Genomic DNA, 27,746 nt, shown 5'->3' on the forward strand with positions numbered 1-27,746 from the left:
TACATATTTGGAAATAAAGGGAGGGAAAGTTATATAACATAGGGAAAACCATAGCAACTACATAATAGACAGAACTAAGGCAGGGAAAACTGGGAAGGCAGAACCATCATGAAGAAATGGGGGAGAAACGGACTAAACCAACAAAACACACTACAACAGTTGTGGAGTTCGGAGTTCAGATGGTAAGCTGGCCAAGCATGCAAGGATCTCCTTGCAGGAAGGAGGGAGTCCTGCCCTGCACTCTGTCCCCACAGATCAGGAACATGCCCCAGAGTAACACTCTGGGATGACAGGTGGAGATGGAAAGTGTGCTACTGGTATAATTGCACCAATCAAATTGAATGTATGTTTTGTCATTTGGTGACGCATCTCTCATATAAATAGATTTTTGATATTCTGCATTAGGCCATGGCTTACCTGGTGGGTGGTAGTAAAACTTAATACAATATGTGGCCTTGGAAGACCCCAAAAGCTCCAGTTCTTGGGGCTCCTCTGGTGCATGTGGCAAAACCCTCGTCCACTCATCCCATGTGTTCAGCTGGATTGGGCTCGTTCCCTGTGAAGGGATACTCGTTGGACTTCAGGGGAATCCCTACCTGTCACACCTCCTGGCTAGATGGTGACAGGGGGTGACAGTCTCCTTCTCCTGGGCTCTGCAGAATCCTGCTGCCAGGGGAGGTGCAGCGGGAAACAAAAGGACAACAGCACAGTATTGGGGTGGCACTACAGTTACTTTATTTGATGGTAAAACTCCCCGAGTCCAGGGTCCCAGGTGCCCAACTGGGGGCAAAATCCAGCTTATAAACTGGGGGAGGTCTTGGGAGGATACAATCTCTAGCTAATCAGGAGAGCTGTGACTGAAACGCAAGGCAGGGAATGCAACGTGTAAATAAATGAAGGATTTCAAGGGAGGGGAACAGCTTGGGGTAGGAGGGGTTAACAACTGGATGGGGGGAAAGGGGGTTTGAAACTTGGCAGGGAAGTAGCTAAGTAACAAACAGATAAACCAACACCTGGCTCAGTTAAATAACAAAGGCAGGTCTGTGTCACTCTAAAAACAGGGAGAAAAATACAAATGGACTACAAAACCACAAATCAAACAATAAACATGCCAAATAAAAAACACACTACAACACCTACCAGGCATGATGTTAGGGGATTGGTGGCACTACCTGTGGCCAAGCATATGTTGTTCTGTTGGAGAGACTTTGTGAGGATGATCCATACATTCTCCTTGGGCTGTGCTACAAGCTGGGCATCCACGGTTGCCATCACGAGAAGTATCCAGTGTGTCAGGAACTGTGAATGGGCTCTATTTTCCATGGTACTGAGTAGCTGGGCCATCTGTGGGAGGGAGTATTGTTTGTGTCTGTTCCTCTGGGAGCCTCTCAGGATCCCCCTGCCAGTCCCGAGTCAGCAGACACCGAGGGGCAGCCCCGACAGGGCCGGCAGTGGAGAGACACTCTCTGTGCCCCGAGGGTACGGAGGACACCTGGGCTGGTCGCTTTTGCAGCACAAGAGACACCAGAGACATCGGTAGGAGATAAAGGGCCGACTCTTAGCAGGGGTTAATCCAAGGTTTTATTCTAGGAGTCCCAAAGGAGCCCCTACACCTCAGGGGGCTCCTGCTGAGAACCCCAGAGATGTGCCCAGATTACATTTAAAGGGAGGTGGAAACTGAGAGTAGATAACATTTTATTGACCAATAAGTGACCCTAGGGGATGGGTACTGGGGGATAGACATTTAGGACAACGTACGGGGCAGGGCTTGGGGAGCTAGTCTGTGGCTAATCACTTGATGTCCTGGACCAAAGCTTCTAGATGGAGGGATGGGATGCTGAGTGATTGACAGAGAGCCAGGGTGGGAATTTGGGAATGATCTCAGCAGGGGAGAGAGATTACACAGGTAAAGGGAGGGGGGGTACAATCTGGGATAAACCATGGGAAAAATGCAGGAATACAAAAATGAAACTTCTTCAGAATATCCCCAAGTATAAAAATACACTACAACAGTTGTTAACAAAAGAAAAGTTAGTCTTGGTGGGGGTGGGCTCCTGCGTTCAACTCTCCCATGCTCCTCTCTTCTTTTATAAATTTATAACTGAGTAAAACCCAATGTTAATACCAGGATAACAATTAATGAGGTAGATGATGCCCAGTGGGACCATTTTGTGCAGTGGGAGCATATAGTCAAGCCTTGGCTGTTGCAGGTTGAAAATGGCTTGCATTAAGGTGCATTGGCGTCATCCGTTGGTGGATGAAGTGATGAGGGAGTGGAGGAGAAAGAGGACAAAGAGGATAAGGGAGGGAGAGTAATAAGTGTGGCCATGTGAATAGGAATGTAGCAGTGTGTGGCTACAAAGATGAGATCATGTCCAGGGAGGCCACAGCCAACAGCAGGAGAAGAAACAGATGAGAAAAGTTTCCTCATTGTTTAGCACGGGAGTCAATTTTATTTCCCTCCCCCACCCTCTGCTGGGGGAGGACGGGGCGGGAGGAGGAGGCATGGGAGTCCGAGCAGAGCCCCAGAGAGCTGAGAGCAGAGGGAAAAGAGAGCAAAGCAGACCCGTGGCAGGGTTTTATCAGGTGTCCCATGGGTGTTTTACAGAGAGAAAGAAAAATAACTCCACAACTTTGTGGAAGTTGTAAAGCTGGTATGTTTTATTACAGCGCTGGACGCATGCGGAGATTGCTCTCCTCAAAAAGGCATGCGTGCATCTGAGAACTTCAGATCTCTTTTTATCCTCCCTCCTAAATACATATGCAAACAGTTTCACAATAGATTCATACATATTCATTTTTATGGATTTCACGTGACATTTGCCACTAGTTCTTTTTATCAGAAAGAATTTCTAGGTCAGGTTGACCTGCTCCTGTAGCAGTTTCTGTTTCTCTTTATCTGTCTCCCCCTGTCTCCCTTTATCTATGTCTTTCATTGGTGCAGTTTTCCCTTTAGCCTAGGCCTTACAGACTTAAGATGTACATTTCACCCAAATCTATTGCTGCTCTGGGGGATTTCTACTCTGGGGGATTTTTACTCTGTTTCATGGGAGGAGTCTTAATATCAGATTACAGCCTCCTCAGAAACAGGAAAGCTCCACAGAGGAATACTGAATTGGGACAAAGGGTATTATAGCACTGAGATACGGAATTGGGATGGGGAGGGAGTTTCAGGAGCTTTGCTTGTCTTGGGAAGTGTTGGCATTGTGGTGGCTTGGTCTTGTTTGGGACCTGGTGACAGGTCCATTGGCTCTCAGTTTCAATGTTCTCCTGCAGCCTATCCTGACAAACCCCATGCAGAGGAGATGTTCCCCAGCCAGTCCGCAGTCTCTTGTTTCAAGTCTCGGACCATATCTTGCATTTTGTCAATCATCTTTCGCACGTCCTCGGCCTTGGTGGTCAGGTTTAGACAAACAAAGACCTTCAAACTCCTCGCACCGATGGTTGTGCAGTAGGAGAAGAAAGTCAATAGCAGCCGTATTTTGCAAAGTTGCCTTCCTTGTTGTTTTCTCATCTGATAGGAGATCTGAAAGAGCAGCTGATGTAAGGTTCGATTGTTTCGCCACCCAGCACTCTAGCCAATTCACCTAGAGCCTTGGCTGCAGCCACCCAAGGCAAAAACACAGTGATTGCAACAACTTTTGGTTTTGACCAATGAATAATCTCAGAATCACAATCTGGGTCCAAATTTTTCGCGTCTCTTTTAGGATGTGCCATATATGGGCTGCTATTTTTGGTCCACCAGTCTGTGATTTGGGTCTGGTTGGGTGTGAACAGGGTCAGTGTGAAAAAGTGCATGGACTTCCAGTGAGGCAAGAGGGGATACTTGCCCATGCTCAGTTCTCACAAATGAAAAATATTCCTCTGGGGAGAGCTAAAGGCTCGTAATTAAAGGTTGAAGCCATCTTCATGTGGGCCACTCTAGTACACGAGGAATTTGTGGTGTATTTTCTCCTGTACTGCTGAACAGCATAGCATAAAATAACTTACTTGGAGGGTTGGGATTAAATATGAGCAGAACACAACAGGAAGCTTTGGAGGAACTGAGTAATTTAAATTCTAGTGGCTCGTTATTAAGTGGAGTTAATTTTCAGACCATGCTCCTTCAGTCAACCATTGGGTTAGCTACAGGAATTTCTACTTCTTGCATCACGAAGGAACATGTGGCTCTTTGAGGGGACTGGGGTGTCAGGGAGTCAGCTAAAAAAGGGTGAAACTCATTCACTTTAAAAGGGATCCCCACAAGGCAGGTGGGTCTTCTGCAGAGGCGGTGGCGGGGCAAATGTGATCGTGGCCAAGGACGTGTGCGAGGGTTGTCCAGACATTGGCCTTTGGCTGAGGAACAATCCACTGGTCCGTAGGGTGGATAATGGAACACAGGATAACCACAAGGGCGAATTCCACCATTCAGATCAGGGCCATTGGGCTTGGGTCACTAAAAGAAAGCATAGGAAGTTAGAACGGTAACCTAAAAGGACTTGGTTCTGCCACTGCATCAAGGGGTTAGGGTTTGCACCTCCTTCTCCAGCAGGCCTCTTCTATCTGCAGCCCAACTCTGATTTTGGGCTGTTTCTTAGAGAGGTACGGTTTGACCCATTTGGAGGGGACCCACTTCAGTCCTGAGGAGTTGGACACACAGGCATGGCCCCTCCCCCAGGTAACCAGATCCTAGGGCCCCTCTGTCTTCCAAGACCCTGGATCTTTCACCAGGACCGGAGGCCTGGTCTTCACGTGCAACTGAGAATTTTGTTTAAAGTGCTGGATAGTGGGTAGATTTAGGTTGTCGAAAGTGCAGTTTGAAGTGAAAAGTGCTTTGGAGAGCTGGACCTGAGGGGATTCCACCTTCATTTTCTGTTGTTGCTGTTGGAGGGTTCTGCTGAGACTCTGGTGGGCCTTCTCAACCATGGTTTGGTGCGTTGAGGAATAGGGGATGCCGGTCTTAGTTCAATTCCCCACTGTTGAAGGAAGCTCTGGAACTCCCATGACTTGTACAAAGGCTTGTTGTCCATTTTGATCACCATGTGGACACCCAACACAGAGAAAGCCTGCACGAGATGTCTTTTCGTGTCAGCCGCTTTCTCCCCTGCATGAGCTGAGGCATAGCCAGTGCCAGAGAAAGCGTCCACTGAGACATGGGCATAGTTGACTCTGCTGAAAGAAGGGATGTGGGTGACATCTGTTTGCCACACGTCGCAGCTTTGCATCCGACAGGGATTCGTGCCTGAGATTGGAGATGGCAACTGGTGGGACTGGCACAAGGGGTGTGTGGCTACAATCACCTTGGCCTGCTTTCGGATTCGATGGAACTGCCAAACCAGGCCAGGTGCATTCTGATGAAAGAGCTGGTGGCTGATCTTTGCTCGCTGGAACACATTGGAGAGCGGGGCCATCTCGACAGGGGCAGCAAGGGCATTGGCTCAGCAATTGCCCTCTGCAATGAGCCCCACCAGGTCTGTGTGTGACCTGACATGCAGCATAAGCAATGGTTGCTCTCGGTGGGACACAGGGTTAATAGTTTTGAGAGCAATTCGAAAACAGGTGTGTTGGAAACCTCCTGCAGTACTGTGTTTTCTGCTCGGGATACTACAGTGGCTGCATAAGCCAAATCTATTACCAAATTGAATGGTTCAGAGAACCTTTTGAAGGCCCTGATGACAGTGGCCAACTTAGCTACTTGAGGTGCTCCTTCCACCTCGGCAACATCTGCCTCTCACCGCTGAGTTTGAGGATACTTCCAAGTCATTACTGACTTGTGGGATGCTCTGGACACGTCTGTAAAAATTGGCAATCTCCTTAGAGATGTTCTACTTTGAATGGTTTTTAGAGATAGCGAAAACTGAACATCCAAATCAAAGAATTTGTGGGCCGGCCAATGAAGGGAAATTTAACCAGTGTAGCTATCCAACGCAAACTGTAAGGCTTCATTCTCCTGAGGCAAATGTTCCACCATTGCCTTGGTTAGTTGGCTCGACTCTAATTGAAGGGGCAAATGGATGCAGTCAAGGGCACACCCTGCTAGCTCCCTGTTCTGTGATCTTGCTTTGTGGATCAATTCTGCCACCAGCTCTTGTGGCCATGTCAGTTTTTCGGACCGATGGTGGCTGAGGAAAACCCGCTCTGTGATTAAGAGTGGATCCCTCTGGCCCTTGGCCTTGGATGTTATGTGCCATTGAAAAATTGCCCCATGGAGGAGTGGCAGTTTCCCCAGTACAGTAAGTTTGAAGGGCAGGCCTGGCTGATGCTGGAAGGCCTGCTGGGCAGAGATGGTTTCCTGGACATTCACCAGTGCTTCCTGGCTCCTTGCTTCCTGGGTAAGTGTCCTGGGAGGGAGAACTCCTCTTCCCCTTTCAATAAATTGAAAAGCGGGGCTAGGTCACCAGGGGAGTGCGTAGCCAAGGCCTTACCCAGTTCAAAGACCGACACAGTTCGTGGATGTCCACCAGGGTCTTGATGTTATTTTAGATTTGAACAGTGGTTTGCTTTCAGATTTCAAAGCCTAGGTACTTCCAGGGTGGCATCCATTGAATCTTCTCTTCTTGAAGCTCGTATCCTGCAACAGCCAACACATTGATTGTGAGCTCAGGAACATGATTAAGTAGGTTGTCATTCGGAGCACGTTCCAAGATGTCATCCATGTAGTGTAAAATGATGACATCTTCTGTGGCTGCATGGACAGGGGACAGCAAGGAGGAGACGTACCACTGGCAAATCACTGGACTGTTCTTCATCCCTCGTGGGAGGACTTTCCAGTGGTGCCTCTTCCTTGGGGCTTCTCAGTTGATGGCAGGAACTGAGAAGGCGAACCGTGGGACGTCATCAGGGTGTAGGGGAATTTGGAAAAATCAATCTTTGATATCGATAACAGATAATTTTGGGGGAGCATCATGGGCGACAGCATCCCTGGTTGGAGAGAGCCCATATCTTCTGTTATGTTGTCAATTTGGTGGAGGTCGTGGAGGAGCCACCCCTTGTCTTTGATTTTTTGATCACAAAGACAGGAGAGTTCCATGGACTCGTGGTCTCCATGATGTTTCCTTTGCGCAGCTGCTGCTCTATGAACTCCGCAGGTGCCTTTAATTTTTGTTTATGGAGCGGCCACTGTTCTACCCATACTGGTATATCGGTCTTCCAATTCAGTTTTTGGGTAGAGCGCTCTTCAGTGGCCGCTGCCAAACAAACCTGGGGGGGGCTGGTGTTACGTCAATTCTGGCCCCTCACTGGGCCATGAGGTCTTTCCCCCACAAGGATTCTGCATAATCTGAAACGAATGGACATATTGATGGCAATTGCCCATCCAGTCCCTCAATTTGTACGATGCTTTTTGATTGCCTAGCCAATTGAATGTCCCCTATACCTTGCATGTGACCAGCCATATTTTGCAGCTCCCAATGTGATGGCTACTCCCAGAGCAAATGATCATCACATTTGCTCCTAAGTCTGAAAGTACATCTAGGTATCTATGTTCCCCACCCTTCTCCATTCTGCACATAATGCAGAGCTTCTCCCTTCCCAGCACCTGAGCCCATGAGACAGTGTGATGAATGTTTCCTTGGAGCAGATGGGTTTGCTCTGGGTCCTAGGTCAGCTCAGGCACTGGTATGGCCTGTGCTATTATCTGGCTTTTTGGGAGGTGGGTGCAGGGGCGGAAGCAGTACAGCCCAAGAGAGAATTATTCTGGGTCTGATGTCAGGAGACCCCGAACAATGTTGATTTCTAGAGGTATCTCCGATGACAATGTACCTACATCAGATCCGGTTCCAAGAACTTGAGACTCTGGGCACACCGACACGAAGTGGAAGTCGGAATTCTGCAGATGAAACAGCTCCGTCAGTTGCAACCTGAAAGGTTCAAAATCAGAGTGGACAAAATGGGTCTTTGTTTAGTAGGTGTAAGGTGAGACAAGTCCTGTCTTATTGCAAAAGTTCCATACCTTCACGGTGATTTCTCATGGACAGCTCCTCACAGCACTGACTGCTGCGCAGCACAGCTGACAAACTCCAACTCTCTCCTCACCCAGCTAACCCACTCTTTTGTAGCACTCGTCTTCTCATTGGACACAGCTGAGACCTATTAAGAGCAGGCCTGTTCCTAATCTTTGGTGATTAATACAGCTGCAACTCCTCAGGTGTGAGACTACCTTCTGCACTATGTTTATTTTCTTACATTCTGTTCCTCCACAAAGTCCGGTGAAGTTGTGGTCACAGGTAGGCTCTGCTCCTTAACATTTTCTCCTCTACTCTCCCCCTGTGAAGTGAACAAGCCCACCTCATTTATATCATGGTGCAGGGAGGGACTGCGCTCTTCAGTTAGTTTTTTTGTTGGGCCTCCATAGGAGCCTTCTGCCCCCTTTTAAGGTCTAAAAATAGTTGCCTCAGTGGGAAGTCAGGCATCCAATGTCCCTTGTTCCCACACAGGTGGCATGGCTTGTCTAGGTCTGTGGGTTTCCTGGAAGGTTTTGGGTGCAAGGCTGATGTGCAGCTGGTGTTGGAGCTGAACCAGCAGCAGAGTTGACAGCGGTGATCCTCCAAGGCGGCCGAATCTTCTTGTCATGTTCCTCCAGGGCAGTGACTTCACAAGCACAGCCTTCTAACACGTGCTGCAGCGTCAGAGCGGGATCCAGGGGCAGACTCAGGAGATTGCAGCTTTGCATTTTGCATTATCATTGGCCAGTGCTGCTTTCTTGAGGATGTTCAGCCATGCATCCTCACTCTGCACCTGCAACTCAATTGCTCTGCAGAGTTTCTCAAGAAAGGTTAGAAAAGATTCGGTTGGTGTTTGTGTAATTTTGGTGTGGCTACAGACTGGTGCCTTGGGTCGCAAGGTGATAAAAACTTTCTCTGTTATTTGGCATTTTCCCTCAGTACCTCCATTCGGAATTGCCGGTGCCTGCTTGGCACCATCTTCCCATTCCTCCTCCCCACAAAGATGATCTATGGAGATGTCATCACCATTGACATCAGAGGCTGTGCAAGGGTTGTCCCATAATGATGGGAGAATTCCCCTCAGTTCTTTTTTCCATGCTGCTTCCCACATTAGGAACTCTGTAGGGGAGAGCAGGTGTGAAAATAATTAAGTTGGCTGGGGTGATCTCTGATGCTGGTAACGTTGCCCTCAGGAGCCCCTGAAGTATTCACTCTCCTGGGAAAACTCTTTTTGGGCTTTACACAACTCTTTAGTGGTGTGGTAAGGGAATGGGGTCCACTAGGCCTGCATTCTCCTTTCCCTCTCCGGATTTTTCATAATTTCCCGAACACTACAGAAACTAACATCTTTACAGCAGATTTCGGGGACTTGGCGGGGGTAAACCTTTATAATCTAACTACTAAAAGAGACTCTGTGGTGCCCTGCATGCTCCCTGTTGCAGTGTATTTTTTCTTAAATGGTTTGTTCCTTTCATCCTATATTGTTAGTTCATTCCTAAGTTGCATCCTCCTCCCCAACTGTCACTCTTGTCCAGTCCCTGCCCCCTGCTCCCAAATGTTCCCTGTCAGTCCCTCCTTGTGCCAGCCCCCTGCTTGGACCACCCCTTTGGAAATCCCCTTATCCTTGACGCCCCATTTGTTTATTTGACCTCATTCCCTCCCCCTGTGACTCCCCATTGGCTTAAGTATTGTAAACCCTGCCTGTTTCTCCTCCCCATCCCTTCCCCTATTGGTTAAGAATTGTACCCTCCCTCTGAGATGTGCCCCATATGTAAGTTCATGTACCCCTTTGCTCAGTGTCTTTTGTCCCTAGAGCCTTCAGAGAATAATTTTTTTGGAGCATACACAAAATATCCCTCCCTCATCTTCGCCTCTCCCCTCGATGCCTCGTGATCAGTGCCGTGGAGCAGTTCCTCTGAGCTGTATTCCCATGGGTTTTGAGGAACAATGTTGTAGTGTGTTTTTTCTGTGGCATGTTGGCCATCACAGGGCACCCACAGGATTGCTGAGGGATGAGGCCCAGCCAGCAGGGGTTTGGGTCATGTCTGACCAAGCTGGTCTCCTTCCATGACCAGGTGACCCTGCTGGTGGGTGCAGGAAAGGCTGTGGATGTGTCTGTCCGGGCTCCAGCAAGGCCTTTGGCACTGTGTCCCACAGCTCCCTCCTTGAAAAGCTGCAGCCAGGGCTGGGACAGGAGCACTCTGTGCTGGGTGGCCCAGAGGGTGGTGGGGATGGTGCTGCACCCAGCTGGGGCCAGGCACCAGGGCTGTCCCTCAGGGCTCTGGGCTGGGCCAGCTCTGGTCAGTGTTTGCACTGACCCCATGGGTGAGGGCACTGAGCCTTTCACCAGTAAATCTGCAGAGACTCTGAGCTGGGAGCTGTGTCCATCTGCTGGAGGGTAGCAGGGCTCTGCAGGGAGACCTGGAACTGTTGGATGGATGGGCACAGTCCATGAGATGAGGTTTAATCAATCCAAGTGCCCAGTCCTGCATTTTGGGCCCAATAACCCCTGCAATGCTCCGGGCTGGGGACGGTGTGGCTGGGCAGTGCCCAGGCACAAAGGGACCTGGGGGCACTGAGGGACAGCAGGCTGGACATGAGCCAGCAGAGTGCCCTGGTGGCCAAGGAGGCCAATGGCTCCTGGCCTGGCTCAGGAATGGTGCGGCCAGCAGGAGCAGGGAGGGCATTGTGCCCCTGTACTGGCCCTGGTGAGGGCACACCTCGAGTGCTGGGCCCAGCTCTGGGGCCCTCAATTTAGGATAATTTAGCTGATAAGGTGGTGTTAGGTCACAGCTTGGGACTTGATGATCTCCAAGGTCTTTCCCAACCTGACTGATTCCATGAAATGTCCCAACCCTTTTTTTCCTTATGTGGAATCATGCAGACTCTTTATGGAGAATACTAATTTATGATCAATGATCATTTGCCCTATGTAGTTAAACAGGATCAGTCTTTGTAACTTTTTCATTAATAAGATGGCCATTTCAATGTAAAACAAGTGAATTATTTAGGATTAAGATTGAACCCCATTTCAACAGCAGTGAAGGACATTTCTGAGATTTGCACAGAAAGGCCTGGAAAGTAGAACTGTATTTTTACAATACTGGGTTGTAGCTTTTAAAATCTGAAACATTAGACATCTATGATGAATTTTTCTGGGTTTGTACTACAGTCAGTACTAGTAATTTACTTTATTTTCTTCCAGTTATTAAACTGTTCTTATTTCAATCCAGGGGGTTTCGTTTCCTCTGTTCCTCCCTGGTACCCACATGGTACCCAGCTGCCAGCTGGGATTAAACCATGAGAGCAAAAATGACATTTCATACATTGCCTGTGCTATTTCAAGGTCTCCTGTAGGCAAATGAAAAAGTAAAAAAAAAAAAAAATATCAAAGCACTACTTATCTTTCATTAGAAACTTTATTGTATTAACCTACAGGGATGTGAAGTGAAATATATGGTAGTGAAAGGGAGAATGATGAACATCAGTCATCTTTGGAAAATATATATATGTTTTCACAACAAAACACTTTTTTTTTGTTACAACTAAGAAAAAAAAAGCCAGCCATACTTGATAGGTTTTCTTTAAAAATATAATACAGTTCAGTCATATCAAAGTGAAGTCTTGTGGGCTAAAAAACTGCAAAGTTATGTTCAGTGCTCTAGCACTAGGATGAGTGTATCAAATGACAAGGTTTTCTCTACATACACTCATTTGCTTTCAGTGATTTCAGATACCGTATATACAATCTTTAATATAAAGCATTTTTTGTCAAAACTAGCTCTGTGATCTTCAGTCTGGACTTTGGAGCTTCGGTGTAAGAATTACTATTTGGACACATATTGGATAAAAAAATTGTTGTTAGTGTACTTGAAAATTTTTAGAGTAACACATTCCTTGCTTTTGATTTTATCCTAACTGCACTTCAGTATGAACTTGCAGATTGTCTCAGCAGAAAGTGTGAGCACAATGAAATCTTTCTTCCTGTAATCTGCATGTGCATCTCCAATTAAAGTTAATGGAAGTTCTCGGGTAGATCAAGATAAGGACAGATTTTATGTGTAACAGTGTGTTGTGATTAAAATCTTGGATGTAGCAGAAAGCTGTGGGGTTTGTTACGCTTCTAAGTGGCCTGAATTAATAATGCCTACAGTATTTAAAGCCTAAAGTTTATATTCACTACCTAAATCAGCTATTAACTTGGTGCAGCTTTTTATTGAAATGGTGACATGCTGCCAGGGGAGAGCTGCCTCCATTTTCAATGCTACATTTTGTCCCTATTGCAATGTGAACACATAGAGGCAAGGCATCCCTTCCCATTCCTGTCTGTGGTGAAGTGAAGCCCATTCTCTGAGTGCTGGCTAAATTTAAAAAACATCCCAACATTCATTCAGCTCTTCCCTTTTCCATGTTAAAAGAATTGTTTATGTGATAAAGATAATTTACCTAGTGGTCTTCGAAAAGAGCAAGTTTTTTGAACTCCCAATTGTTAAATGCAGCATTTTCTATTCATGGCTTTAGAGAAGAAAGGTTTTATTTTAAAGTCTGTTTCACACAATACAAAAAAAAATGTATATACCAGTAGCTCTACATTTTATCTAGATGCATACAAACCCAATCAATACTTCATCTTAGACAGGGATTAAATGGCAAGGAGCCTTAGAAATCTCCTAGCTAATACCTGTACTTTCCAAATCCAAAGGTAATGGAATTCTTTATTCCAAGGATGTACCAGAAATGCCCAGGGAACTGCAGAATAGCCAGGATCCTTCTCCCCATCCATCAGTGACACAGCAACCCTCAGGACCAGGTGCTGCAGAGGCACTGCCAGGTCACATTAAATGCTGGCACCTCACTCTTAGCTTCCTAAAAATAACTTTTCACTGAGAGAGAATATCTCATCTGTAACAGCCATGTAATCTTCAGGTTGATGGGTTTGGGGAAAATTCTGTCCAATGGATGGATCCCTTGGTGAATTTGATTTCCACCAAATCGTGCAGCTCGTAAGAGATTACTTTGGAAGGACTGAAAGCCTCTTTTGGGAAAAAGGGGCTGTTTTGGGAAGATGATCTCCATCCACATGATCAACAGAATAAGCTGAACTTTAAGGAGGAATTGGTTTTTACTTTATTTCTGTGTTTTTGTTGTTATTCTCAACAAAACACCTTGATTTTCTTCCCCCAAATTAATCAATTAGTCTGAACTGTCAGGTATTTTTTAATCACCCTGATTGACATCACTGTGAATTCTTACTTGGATACTCTTGCTCTGCCCAGAGGTCCCTTGAACCGGACAAACAAAAGGCCAGTTGGCAAAAATGCAAAAGAAATGGACACACACACACACACTAGAATATTTTTTCAGTTACAAGCTAGCTCACTAAAAACACAGACACACAGCGTAAAAATGGAGAGAGAAGTTAATGAAGGTGAGGGGGGGTACATGTGTCACATTATTAGCAATGCAAAAGACCAGCTTAAGCATGTGTTTCCCTACGTCAACTATAAAAAAAGAAAAGGTGCCTTTTTAGCAAGTATGCACAGAGTTTGCTTAGTTATTTCAAAGAAAAAAAAAAGTCAGAACACTTGACTATCTTTATCCTATATTACAGTAATTATTACTACCTTTTTATAAAATGTAAACCCTTCCTTGCAGTTAAGATTTACAGAAGTCATCACCTTTGTCCACTCCTTACGTAATCAGTCCGTGGTGTCAAAAATAAACTGATTCGATTTACATCTTTTTTGAAGTAATAACTGATATGTTTTGGATTATTAGTTTGTGTGTGGCAGAAACAGTGGTCAGAACTGCAACGTATGAAGCTGAACTGTAGCAAAATACTTGTTGAAGACTGGTGCTGGGTCTACGGTACTAAGAGATCTTGAAGCATCATGTAAATATTGATGTATTTATTTCATCAATCATTTATCTCCAGAACTATTCAAGCCAAGTACATCCACCACCTGCAATGGAGACAGCAAAGCCTGATGGTGGATCTCCCAAACAACTGCAACACTGTGCTTCCTTATCCCCATCAGATCTTGTTTCTTGTAGTATGTCTTGACTAAAGATAAGAATGGAAGGTAAAATTTGGCAAGGCAGTTTTCCTTCTACGAGTGAGTAACTGGTGAATCAGATCACCTGTACAAAGTGGTATTTGGTAAATTGCACTGTCCTGGGAGTATTACTACTCTGGAACATGACAGACATGAAGCCTATATTTGAAGTTGCTAAAATGTGATGTTATCAATACTAATCTGCAAACTACTATTTTTTTTTTAAGCCAGTATATTACAGTATAAATGTGTTGCATACCTGTTTCTATAAAATTTACTGCCATGAAAAAAAAAAAAAAAGAAGAATCAGGATCCCCAGAGTGTGGCATTTGTCCATCTGTCACTTGTATACACAACACAGACCTCGTGCTGAGATTCTGCTCAAGGTACAGCAATTATCTGCAGGACAGGTCAGGAGCTCAGAGCGACGGTAAACGAGAGCGGAGGGAGCGCGGCTGCGCTGCTCTGCCCCTCGCGAGTCCCAGGGCTGCAGGCATCGGCTCCCTGCGGGGTCATTTGCTGCTGAGCCCCTCTGTGGAGGGCGTGGGGCTCTCTCTCACGGGGAGCAGGTCGTAGTGGCAGGGAATGTGGCTGTTTTTTGGGAGGTCGTAGGGATCCTGGCCGAGGCGCCCGCTGCCGCTGCCGAACGCGCCCTGGACAACGCTCACCGTGGGCTCTGTGAGGAGAGACAGCATGCACTCAAATCCAGGGAAAACACTCATGCTTTATTTCAGTTTCTGCTTCAGCAGCAAGATTCCTGATCCTGCTGAGTCCTGAAATGCAGCTGTAGAAACACAGGTTGGTGTTTTTGCTTCACACTTGCAGCAGGGCCCTGCCATGAGTGTCTCTACTGACAGAAACAAGACAGCATCTCCTTTTATGTGTCTCCAATTTCAACAAATTAAAAAAAAACAAACAAAAGAACAAGCTGAATTTGAGGGTTTCAGTCAAGACTTTGTAACAGTCCTTCAAAGCAGAATGGGTCTGTTGATGGATTTCAGTGCTCTCTAATTGCATGCAGAAAAGGAAAATCCATCCCGTGACACTGGACACAATTTATTACAGCCCAGGGATGATCAGGATAGCTACCACTCCACAGGACCCCAAAGATCTCTGTAACTAAAGAAATATGGCAACTAGGTAGGGCCCATATTAGTGGAATACTACGTCTGGGGGCGAAGATGCCATTTTATTCTCATCAAGAGAAGGAAACAGAACTTCTACCCTCCCATGGATAACTCTTCATCTAACCTAGAGCTGAATTACATTGAAATCAAATGCTAAACTTTTCTTATGCTGTTGGTTAAAGCAAAGCTTTCACACCAGGGCAATTCAGAGGTACCTGTAGGTGACAGAACAGATCTGAAGGTACTTCAAACCCTGTTTGTGTAAATTACACCAAATTAGTAAAAACGCTTTCATTACAGCTTTTGGGCAGAACATGGAATCGGAACGCGTAATTTTGTTTTCCCAGTGGTTTTCATGTGTTTTGATGAAACTGAAGCAAAGATTAAAAAGCCCTGTGCTCTTTTTTGGTGCCCCCCAGCTCCCAGAGGTGGATGTTGTACCTACCAACTTCGTACACGTTCTTGCTGGCCGTGGCAGAGCCGGCGATCTCGGCGTAGGGGGAGTCGCGGCGCGCCGGGGACTTCATTTCCACGTAGCCACATTCTGAACTCTTTGGCACCAGAGCTGGTGGGTCTTTGATGGTAGCATAGGGGTTCTCAGAGCTGCTCAGTGAGCAGTTACTTAGGTTGTACTCTGAGTTCTTCACCAGGTCTACAAAAAGAGAAGCATGTTACTGTCTCGAGCATGCTGCGTGCTATGGACATGGCTATCAAAAAAAAAAAAAAATCAGGGTTTTGTTTCATGCTGAGTTCTAAAAAGTCACTCAGAAGTGAATATTTAAATGCAAACCAGTTGTAACACCTCAAAATTATTTGCAACAGTCAATGAAAGCATCTCAGCTGCTATGCTCCTTAATGGACTTCATCTCGCCACCAGTAAATTACTGTTGCAAAATCCGAGCATCTTCAGTTCTGGTTTAAATAGTGCCTAGCATTATACAGGGACAACGATAGGGATAAGGTGAAGAATCAATTTTTAAGAAGCACTTCAGAACACTTCCTGCCCCTCCAGGTGCTGAAGTCAGGACACTTAAAATCTGAGCCTGTTCCCAAGAGCAATCTCTGGGCGAACAGCAAATGGCATGATTGGTATCTAGGGATGGCTTGGGTGATGCAAAGGTTGAGTATCTGAGTACACAAAAAGAATAACCAGCTTCTTCTAAGTTTCTGTAAGGCACATACAGGAAAACTGGCAAGGAAACAACAGGTGGCTTGTGACGTCAGGATTAGACTGAAGGATGAATAACTGAATAATTTCAGAGATGTATCTGCTGGTGCTGGGAAGTGATTTTGTGGTGTTTGTGTTACTTTGTTCTCTGTGTTGCTTTGTGATAAAATATGTTATTTAACATGACACTTCTTAGCTCATTGCTGACTCCATATCCAACATGAGACTGACCTGGTGGACCTGTCAGTGGATGGGTGCTCATGATTTTGTGACTCATTTGAACTGGGCTTTCTGTAATCACAGAAGTGTAGAATTGTTTAGGTTGTAAAAGACGTTTCAGATCATTGAGTCCAGCCATTTATGTAACACTGCCAAATCCATCACTTAACCACATTCCTAAGTGCCAAACTAGGGTGGTACAATGGAAAGTCTTGTGAGAAAACTGGATAATTCAGAACATCAAAATACCAGATTACCACTACCCTGAATTTTGGAAGCTTTTAATGCTGATATCCTTTCCAAGGGCCTGCAGTGGATGTGGTGAAGGTTTGTGGTCATGCAGACCATGGCCAGCTGCAGTTGGAATTGCCTTTTAAAGCCTTTCAGCAGAGGCAGCATGTGTTCTGCAGTCTAGAATTGAGCTCTGCTGTGACTCAAGAGTGACAGAAACCATTTGGTCTGTGTGACACACAGGGGACTTAAAATAGCTTGGGTTTGTGATTTTGCTGGTTTAAAGAAAAATAAAAATCCAACAACCTCCCTTCAAAAAAAGATAAAGAACCCACACCAGCAAAGAAACCAATCATGCATTGATTCAGTGTCTAGGAAAACTTTAGTTCCAGAATGAATTTTATATTTTCTTCACCTATAAACCAAAGGGAATTTGGAAGAATAAAAGGCATGTCTATGTAGTTTCATCTAAATACATCAGAAAACAACCTCACCTTTCAGGGACTTCCCCACATACCCCCTATCAAGTCCAAAAGCACCTGAGGAGAAAATGATACAAAAAAAAAGGGTAGTTTTAAAACCAAAGAAAACAGAAGTGATTAGACAACAGCTTGTAAATGTTTAGGAATTGCCTTGGGACTCATTTCTGCCCTAGCTGAATAATTCTCTCACAAGGGCTGTGGAACTGCCCAGGATGGGGGTACAGAAACACTTGTACCATTTGCTTCCACATTTTCCAACAGGAACAGGGAGGTGGGTCATGAGGGACCATTACATTATCTCAAGTTTGAACTCACATAACACCAGCTACTCACTCTTGAACAATCCCATTAAATGCTGTTGGAATAAAGCTTTTTATGGTTTTTTTTTTTTTTTTTTTTTGATCTGGATAAACCCTACCTACCAGAAAGGCATCCCACCTTGACCTGAAAATCTCAGGGCATGCAGAGCTTGCTCCAATTCTTATTTCTCTGCTTCCAAATGTAATCACTCCCAAATCAGGGTCAGCCTGTCCCAGCCCCAGTGGCCTGAACACCTTGCACCTGAACCCAGAGCTCTGCAATTGCCTGTTACTCACTGATTTCCCCCAATAAAAGTAAACAGCAGAGCACAACTGCTGTCTGCAGAGACCTGGCACTTTCCTGGTTACTGATCTATTCAAATAGCTTCCATTGATATTGTGGAGAGCTCATTTTTAATTAGGCTGTATTGTGGTACTATGCTAGAAGCATTATAAAAGCCTAAAATGGTTTTATCCATGCACTCTCTAAACAAAATTAGTAGTTTTCAAGAGGTAAGTGGTATTATTTTAAGGAGACCTACACATAATTGATTTTATTCCTAGCCCATCTTTATTTACTAGATCTCATGTCAGCTGTGCTGTTGTTTTCACAACTTTACTGCTCAGGTCACCAGCCTCGAGTAACCCAAGTAATTCTATTTTATTTTCTAGCAAACAGACACAATATCAGCATTCATCCATCCTCTGGAACCTCTCTGTTGATCAAGATAGGCCCCTGCCTTGGGTTAACCACAGCAAGTGTCTCTCAGGAGAATTTAGTTCAAGTTCAAATGCTCTAAGAAAATACAAAGCTGAATGTTGAGCATTATGACTGAAATCCTTTCCTGGAAAAACAAAAAAACCAAACAAACCAAATCCCAAACCAACCACAACAGATCTGAGCCTGAACTGTGGTTTGACCAAGGCTGGGGAAGAGCATGGAAAAACAAACCAAAACCAGTGCTGCATACTGTTGTTCTGAAACCCAGGGTCTGATATATGTAAGTACCAGAAATGAAGGTAAATAAATTTTCTGAATTACACTGCCACTGAAAGTCCTCTTTAAGGCTTTCACTGGGCAGTGCAGTCCAGCCTTTTTGGAATGCATGAGAGTGGAAAAGGGTGAAAAGCAGGATACAGCAACTCTCACCATTTCTTGGGAATTTCTCTCCTTAAAGACAATGCTCTTTTAGCAAACAGGAGGCATGGCTGGGAAGATCTACTATTTACATCTGTAGTGGCTCAGGTTATGCAAAAATACTTTTTAAACCATTGATTTGCATCTTGTGGTGATTTTAAAAAAAATAATATATGCAACCTTTCGTTTATTTGATAGGAATTTATAGTTTTGTCCAAGCAGACCCCCATTGTTCCATGAAACTAGTGAATAAGCAAATCTTTTAATAAAAATGAGAGATTGTACACGCCACATCTGCACTGGGCATCAAAAACTGTTCCACCATTCCTCACAAGGGGTCACTTTTTAATCTATTCCTGCCTTAAGGGATGCATCCCACATCCAGTGAAGAACATTCCCATTCTCCTCCTTTCTTTTTTTTTTAATTTTATTTTTACCGAGCTCATTGAGGTAGCCGCCGTGTTTCCAGTCTGCTGGCAGGGTTCCCGTGTAGTCCATGACAGCACTTCGTTTTCCAGGCTCCATGTTTTTCAGGTTCACAAACAGCTGGCTGGTTTTTGCCTATTCCAAAGAAAGAGAGGCAATAAAACTGAAACTGAAGGGGAGATGCTGAATTTCCAGGTGGTGATCAGGAAGAGCAAAAACCAGCCAAATAGGAGAGATCAGGGAACGATGTAAAATAAACTAAAGACTGCCAGAAGTTTCCACGTTTTCCTGCTTTACCTTTGCCAAGGTCAGTCTCTCCATGTTGGTGACATGAGGTGGGCTGGAGCACTGGGTCAGAGTGTGGTAACTGGGGTTGGAGAAGTAGTGGCTGTTGACATTTCCACCATTGGCATGAGGGATGGTTTCTGGAAATAAAAAGAAAGGAAAATGAAGAAGAACACAGAATTTCTTCCTTAAGGTAAATTTTTGAGAGAGAGTGCTGCACTGATTTTCGAATCTGACCTAGAGATTCCTAAAAAAACCCCAACAAACACAAAACTAAGTATTTTTTATTCATTCCAAGAAATGAGAGATGCAGGGCCCTGAGTGACAAGTCATGTCCTCACTTTTAGCAAGGAGCATTCTAGTGTAGCCTGCTAACTCAACCCCTCTCTCTGCTGTGGATCCTTGCTCTGTTTTTCTTTCCTAGCCATCATTGTAGTCACTTGTACCATCAAGTCTGCATCAACATTTTCTGGTGCTCCAAGAACACCACGGCCTTTGCTATTTGCTTTTCCTTAACTCAGACAAGTCTTCCTGCTGCCTTCTTCAGCTTTCCTTGACAGCGGTGTTCAGAAGGCACAATTGCCTCAAGTTTCATGCACCCACTGAATCCCAACTCACAGGCACTACAGTAGGTCAAAAACTCTTGTTTGTTCCACTGCTCCTTCCCTTAGTCAGTTTCAAACCTTTTGCTGTCTGTTTCTCTGCAGAATCTTGCTACAGATAGCATGAAATCCTGATTTTCTACGCTCTTCCTCTATTCAAGCTCTTGTCATTGAATTTAAAGCCCCTTGTAGAAACCAGATTTTGCCACATTCCCACTGTATATATGTATAAAATTCCCACTGTATAAAAGCAGGCTCAGAGGATAGAAATGTCCATGCTTAATGCAGAAAAAAATTTTGACGGTGTAAAACGTTGCACAGGAAGGCGAAGTAAATGGTCACTTTTCTTTAGAGTTAAGACATTTTTCCAGGGTGTGCCACCTTCATGGTCTCAAAAAGCAGAAATATGTGAATTCAAGCCCTGTTAGGGGCAGATCTGAGCACAAAGACAAGAGGTGGAGGGGGAAAAAAAAGAAAAGCACTCTAGACATGCCATACCTGAAATGGTGTAGTCTGCATTGATGACCCTCATGGCAGGGGTGTAGGTGACAGTGGGCATGTGTGTCTCCTTCCCTTTCTGCTTCTGCCTGTAAATGATGAACAGCACCAGCAGGAAGAGCACCACCAGGACAAGGATGATGATGCCAGCTATGGCTCCTATCTGGTAGGAGTCAGCAGGGAGGGCAGTGCTGGTACGGCTCAGGCTGTTCAGGTTCCCCACTATAATTACACCAGCTGGAACAGAGGGAGAAATGAAAATAAATGCCATAAACCCAGAGGGGCCACGTGTCGGGAGCAGGAGACGAAATTTCACTTCTAAATATAACTGTATTTAGTTAGGCCAGAATAGAACTCTGTCAGGAACCAATCCTAAATTTAAGGAATCTTAGAATCTTCAAACTAGAATCTTCACAGAAAAGAAAAACACTCAGAATTTTCACTCAGAAAAGAGATGTTTTCATGAATTTGAAAAAGTAAAACGTTCTCTGGGCAAAAGAACAGGGCAGGTAAAGCCTATGCTCCATCAGCACCTTTGAGAAGCATTGCCTTGTAATTTCATGCAAATCCACACTCCACTTACTTTGCTCCAGTTTTAATTATCACTAATCTAATTTAAAGCTTCAAAAACTTACATGAATTAACACTGCAGAATGGGCTACACAAAAAACTCCACCTGTCAGATTTATTTAATGAATGACACAGAGATGGTGCTCACTAGGTGAGGCCACTTTCCGTGTGAAAAGATGCCAACAAATGTGATTATGTCCAGGCTTACCTTGATCACACCTGGCCCCTTTCCAGCCCGGGCTGCAGTAGCAGGTGCCTGTGATGTGGTCACAGGTGGAGTTGTTGAGGCAGTCGCAGATCTGGCGGCATCCGTACCCGTACGTGCCCTGGGGACACTCTGCACACGACAAAAAGCAACAAAAACCTCACATTAAAGTTTGGGGTTCCAGGTCTGCGGCAGCACAGGAGCCCAGCCCCACACGCTCCTGTCCCTGGGCAGCAGGTGGCAATGTGTCACCAGCATCAGAGCTCTCCTGGAGGTGCTCCCACGAGGAGCATCCTCCTCGGAGTGCAGGAGCGAGAGAAGCTGTGCTCAGATGGGTGTTCGTGCTTCACCTGCAACGCCACCGAGGCAGTGCAATGAGGAATCAAGGGGGAAAAAAAGAAGGCAAAAAAGGATAAATTTTTAGAAATTAGAAGGCAGAGAAAAAATGGGCAAGGTGTGAATAAAGAGCCAGAAGACTCAGATTCCAGTGCCTGAAAAATCTCATTGTCATACAGGTAGAGCCAGACACCTGGATGGTGTTCTGTGGTGTGACAGGTGTGCTGGTGTAAAACAGCAAAAGGAAAGGACTCTAACAGTGAGTCCGAAATGCATCACACATTTACAGAGAAATACAACTACTGCCCATTGCATGCTCTGATACTGCAATGTATACACTGAGAAACTACCAACAGGAGAAAAATGCTAAATTACGGAGAATAAGGTAACTGGGGAAGTTGTACTTAATTATTTGAATTACTTGAATGTAATACTTAATTACTGATCAAAGTGTCTCTTACCTCATGTAGGTATCCTGGTAGAGAATTACCCTATACTGACAAAAATAATTTCTTTTATACTGCCACCACTTGGTACTGTGTGGCCTGGCACATTACAGCAGTTCTGATGGTTTTAGCAAATGCAGTCTTCACTTTTTCTGAAATTTCTTGAGAGTTCTGCACTTTTATTTATTTCCTTTTGTGTTTTTAAAAGAATCTAACTCATCTTTCATGCATTCCTCATTTGGAATAATTTAAAAAAATAACACAAAGCATGCCAGAGAAGAGTCTTGCAGCCTTGACAAATCCCAACTCAAGTGAAAAAATTCATGTTTATGTACTTCCTCCTTCTCTTGATTACACTCAATAAAACAAGATCATAAATACTGAGGTAAATGGGTGGCCAAAACCTGTCATGTCACAATATATTTTTGCATTTCAAGATCTGAATTAGTATGAACACCAAAACATGTAGCTAAACCCTGCTAAATCATTATTATCAACTTGTAGGATAAAATACAAAATCTGTAACAGATTTGCCAAATTATTCAAAGAGGTGGTTTGACATCAAGAGACTATCTTAAAAAGTTACCCTCTCCTGAACATTAGTGATGTTTTGAGGAGAAACACAGATGTCATTTGAATGAACAAATTTGGAAGCAGAGCCCCGTACAGTCAGCAAAGGTTGGACAAACAGTGCTGTGCTCACGAGCCTGATTATTCTTTTAATGTTGCACAACATTACACCACCAGTGATGTCAGTGGTGTTATCCCTAATCTTCCTGAGGAGAGCAGCACACGTGTGTGTGAAAACAAAACACCACCTACAACGCTTTTACAAACCAGCTGTGCTGTAAACCCACACTGCAAAGGTTCGTTTCATCCGCCAGCACTGATGTGTTAGTTCTTATCTCCAGTTTTCCAACTATGAGCTGTCACTGTGGTTTGTACTAATGGATACATTTCATTACTTTCACAGGATTCTAGTGACAATTCCTTGGATTCATTTTGCTGCTTTTACACGATGGAGTAACTGGGTGTTCCTTTAGCGTCACGCCCGAAGCGACTAAAACGCAACGTAGAGGAACAGAAACCACAATTGTGACTGACAGCTCAATTCTGTGGGGTTTCAAACTGTTTGGAAAAGCCTGTGGCCAGCTGTTTGTCCATGGGACGTGGCCCTGGAGGCCAGAGGCTGTGTCCCAAGGCAGAGGGAAGGAGGGAAGGAGGGAAGGGTGTGCTCACTGTGCTCGCAGTGCCGCCCCATGAAGCCCGTGCGGCATGTGCACTGCCCGCTGATGTGGTCGCAGTCGGCTCCGTTCTGGCACTGGCAGATCAAGGCACAGTCCTTCCCAAAAAAGCCCAGGGGACACCCTGGAACACAAGCAGAGGGAGGGGGAGAGGGGTGAAACACTCTGGGAGCGAAGGCAAACATTCTGGTTTGGTGTGTTGCCGAGGGTTGCTCCTGCAGCTCCTGAAATGGAGAGTTCTGTCAGCCCAAGGGACCAAAACCTTCCTGGTGTGGAGTGGTGTAAAACACACATCAGGCAAAAATTTATTTGGGAAATGGTGCTGGCAGTAGAGGTTCTGAAAAGACAGCTCCTTGAAGAAATGGGCTTCCAAAGAGATTTGAGGGCACCTTGGGGAGTCTGCCCATCAGTCAGTGACTCTCTGGCCAGATTTCCTTCGTGGTTTGTACTGAAGCATTAAAAAAGCCAAAACAACAACATATTGTACCTGAGCTACTTACAAAGAAACCATTTCAGTATGAGGAAGACACACCACTGCAAAGAGATCATTATTCACCAGCAGGAAGCAAAAAACCCCTGAGAGCTGACAGCTGAACCAGCATAGTGAATGTCTCCCAGAACTGCATCCATATGGTCCTGTAATGTATCTGTTATTTCCTGCCACTATGACATTACTCATTTGAAAGTTCTGATTTTATGAAAAACATGTATTTGAACACTGAATGCAAAATACAGTCAGCAGTCCCAATTTTTCTTGAGGTTAAATGCAGGGGCTGTGGCCAGGATCACAGTCAGTGATGGCAACCTGAACTGAAGGTAAACCAAACTGAAAGTGTAAAGCAAAAAAGATAAGAAGTCAGCTTTACTCATATTTATTTCTAACAAATGTTTGTTTCTTAAACTTCGTATGAACTCTTAGCCTGCACTTAACTTAATGAATGACATATACCTACCCCCACTCACTGCACACTATTTTACTTTAAAGAGCTCTTAGAGGAAAAAAAATAATCAGAACTAATGTATTATTACATGAAGAAAATTCCAGGAGAAATGATGATGTTACTGTCCAGTGAAATAATCTTTCAAGGTTCTAAACAGAAACAGCTTCTGTATCAGTACTTGGATTCCAGGTTCAAGCTGTTCTGGAGGATAACTGTGTCACTGATGTTCAGACTAAGGACGAGCACAAAATTCACTTACTCTGTGTGCAGTAGAGGCCAGTCCAGCCCGGGGTGCACTTGCACTCCCCATCGTAGGCACTGCAGAAAGCTCCATTGTGGCAGTTGCACGTGTGGATGCAGTTTGGTCCCCAGTGGGAAGGTGGGCAGGCTGCAACAACCCAGAGCAATTAATTAACCTCAGATGACAAAGGTTCCTTGATGCACATGAATAGAGCTGCTTCCATTCACACACGAGCACTGCTTTGTTCGCTGCTTTTCTCCCGAGTTCATGTTTTTGGCTGCTCTGCTCTGAGCAAACAGCCATAGATTTATTCATTTATTTCAGCTAAGGCATCGTTTTACTCCAGGTAAAAAGGTGCTTAAAAATATTAAATGGGTGAAAAATGCATACTCTATACTCAGTAAATAGGGCATTCACAGCAGCTTTCTCACAGAGAAAGCCATTAGGTTTGCTTTCTTCACTTATTTTTTATTCTGCAAACAGTCAAGGTGATACAGCTTTTAAACCTCAATAACTGAAGGAAAACAGAGAAGGTGGAAACTCATATATAGCCTAGGGCTTTAGATCCTATACTGAGCCTGCTTCTTGTACTTCCACTGTTAAATTTCATGTATTTGCCTAAATGTGATGAAGATAATCAGGTCTGTACCTTAATCTGGTTAACTCAGTTGCTTCCGTGGGTCCAATAATCAATAAAATATTTTTAAACACCAAGTAATTATCCAATAATCAATGTAATATTTCTAAACACCAAGTAATTATCCACAGAATGGAGATTATTTTTTGCACAATCATGTAGACTCATTATGAGACAGAATTTACTGGCTGCTTTGGAAATGTCATGATGGATGAATCTGATGCTATGTGCTGCCACTAGAACTGTAAAGTGGTTCCAAAATACTAATTACTATTCAGAGACAGCAAAAGATAATTTTCTTCATGGTAGAATATCACTAAGTGAAGAGGGTACTCAAAGAAAAGACCCTTTCTGTTGAGTAGATTCTCATCTTGAGGAGTTTTTTCCTTTAGTAAAGAAAGCAAAGTACTTTAAGTAGTAGTTAATATTTTAAAAATAAATAGTAAAATAATTAATTAGTACTTTAAAAATGGTTTTATGGAAGTACAGTGTCAGTATTTTGTAGGAGAGAACCAGGAGGTCAGACACTGAAGCCTTGGTTTTATTCCTGTGTAAATTTAAAAGAGTAACTCCTTATTGTTTTGTACTGATCTGATTGCCTGAGACCAATAGAACTCTTGAATCCTTTAACACTTGCATAATGATTCATGTATAAGTGGGCTGTACTTTTCCAAAGTATCACCTTTTTTCCCCTAATTTCAGTTCATTAAAAATTATATTATGATGAATTTAAAAAAACCCACTAAGTTTATTTTTTTATTATTTTCACCTCAGCTGTGCCTTGTAATTATTTTTTTTTTGTTACTGTTTTGTGTTTGAAATTAGTGGTCAGCTAGGAAGGAATGTAAATCACATACAGGCAAAAGGTTAGAAGTTTAAAAAAGGTCGCTGGTTCTGAAAGAAATTAATGGAATCATTATTTTCCATGTGAACGAAAGGCCTTTATACAAAGCAAATAAACTTCCTCTGTTATGGTCTCTGAGCACAGCCTCAATAAACACTTCCATTCATATTGCTGGCACCACTTTCTTGATATTGATGCAGTGAGTAAGTCCCTCCTCTTCCTAAATACCCCTATTCTGCTACTCTCCCAACTACCTACTTATTTTACCATAAAAACAGGGACCTTTGTAGCCACTGGCTTCCACAGGAATGGGCCCAGGATTTATTTTGGTATCGTACTGGGCTGTGCATGCTAATCACTTCACAGAAGTTAGCCAGGGAAGTTGTTTTTCGGATTCTTTTCCCAAACTGACCAGATGTTACTCTGCACTTGTGCGGAGCCTGGTAACCTGGGCCAGTCAAACCGTAAATGATATAAACCAATGAGCCATGTTATTAAAAAATGCACTTCCCTGGAAACCCCAGCACAGTGCCTGACATTTCAGGGTATGGTGCAGCTTCTTTTAGTCACAAAAGTGGGTTGAGTGAAATTTTGGCAAGTGTGTGCTTCAGACTGTGTGGATTTTATCACCTTATGGGATTGGGTATGCTTCTTGTGAGAGTCTTCCTTAAAACAATTCTTTCCTCTAATTAGTAAATCTCATAGACCCATCCAGGCATATGGGGAGTGACTACTTAATAAAGTAACTTTACAAAAACCAGTAAAATTAGGACCTTCCCTTCTCCTTTTTAAAGCAGTAATGAAGAGTCCAGTGAGTTCAGCACAGGAAAATACTCATTGAGTGAGGCAGAATGACACTAAAAATGTCTATCTGTGGAAACACGTCTATCTGTTTCTTCTTATAAAAGGAAGAAGGAGGAAAATGCATCACAGAGTTACAAGCACTTAAAAAAAAGGCGCAGTGAAAAATTTCTTAACAAAATGTTTAAATGCTTAGTGAGGACAGGGATGGTTGTGCAGCTAGAGCACTAACCTATGCCTGAGAAAATTGCAGCTTTGTTCTTGGCCTAGGCCAGAGAAGTTTGGGATTATTTATCTCTCCATTATTTACCATGAAGTCCTAATTTCTGACTTAAGAGAGTGTTTCTTTACCAAAAAAAAAAAAAAAAAGGTAATTTCAGTGGCTGCACCCTGATTATTTATTCTAAAATTAAAGGTAAAAAAACTCCTGGTACTTACGCTGAGAGCAGTCACTACCAATCCATCCAGGGTAGCACTGACAGGATCTATCAATAGGATTACAAGTCCCATTATTGGTGCAGGTGCATATTCCAGCACAGTTCTTCCCAAATCTGCCACTGGGACATACTGAGAAGAAATTGTCAGAATTAGAACTCCTTAGTGATCAGAACAAGATTTCATTTTCTTCATTTCAGGAGAAAACGACTAATATTTGGATTGAGAGAGGTGTAAGGGTAAAAGCGAGGTGTTTTAAATGACAGTGGGCACAATATCCATATTCACCACTCAAACAATGCAATTAAGAGTACAGAGGACGAAACCACCCGAAGGATGAACAGTTCTGATTGATGCACTGAGCATTCCACAACAGCAAGCATCTTGGGCGTGGCAGCCCCTGGGTGACGGAATGGGGGGGTTCCCCGTGGTACCTTCGTTGCACAGGGCTCCTGTGAATCCGGGCAGGCAGTCGCACAGGCCGGTGACGTGGTGGCAGGGCCCGCTGCTGTGCACGCACTGGGGGCACGTCTGGCTGCAGCGGTGGCCGTAGAAGCCGGGCGAGCAGACTGCGAACAGAGGGGACAGGCTGT

At 44.3% G+C, this 27,746-nt stretch overlaps 1 protein-coding gene across 1 annotated transcript in view; it reads right to left on the bottom strand.

Annotated features, from left to right (window-relative positions):
* Positions 1-11,361: 11,361 nt before the first annotated feature.
* Positions 11,362-27,746, bottom strand: part of MEGF10 (multiple EGF like domains 10) — an 86,364-nt gene continuing 69,979 nt past the window's right edge. The window contains exons 15-25 of the mRNA XM_054287317.1: positions 27,588-27,722; positions 27,157-27,285; positions 24,455-24,583; positions 23,250-23,378; positions 21,232-21,360; positions 20,454-20,690; positions 19,366-19,493; positions 19,080-19,203; positions 17,218-17,262; positions 15,551-15,757; positions 11,362-14,654 (exon numbers count right to left, since the gene is read on the bottom strand). Coding sequence (XP_054143292.1) covers positions 14,491-14,654; positions 15,551-15,757; positions 17,218-17,262; positions 19,080-19,203; positions 19,366-19,493; positions 20,454-20,690; positions 21,232-21,360; positions 23,250-23,378; positions 24,455-24,583; positions 27,157-27,285; positions 27,588-27,722 — 1,556 coding nt within the window. The 3' untranslated portion in view covers positions 11,362-14,490. The remainder of the gene's footprint in view (positions 14,655-15,550; positions 15,758-17,217; positions 17,263-19,079; positions 19,204-19,365; positions 19,494-20,453; positions 20,691-21,231; positions 21,361-23,249; positions 23,379-24,454; positions 24,584-27,156; positions 27,286-27,587; positions 27,723-27,746) is intronic.

This window comes from Melozone crissalis, unplaced genomic scaffold (genome assembly GCF_028551555.1).
Source record: "Melozone crissalis strain CALT ecotype California unplaced genomic scaffold, PUWL_Pcris_2 ptg000005l_1, whole genome shotgun sequence".
NCBI classification, from domain to species: Eukaryota; Metazoa; Chordata; class Aves; order Passeriformes; family Passerellidae; genus Melozone; species Melozone crissalis.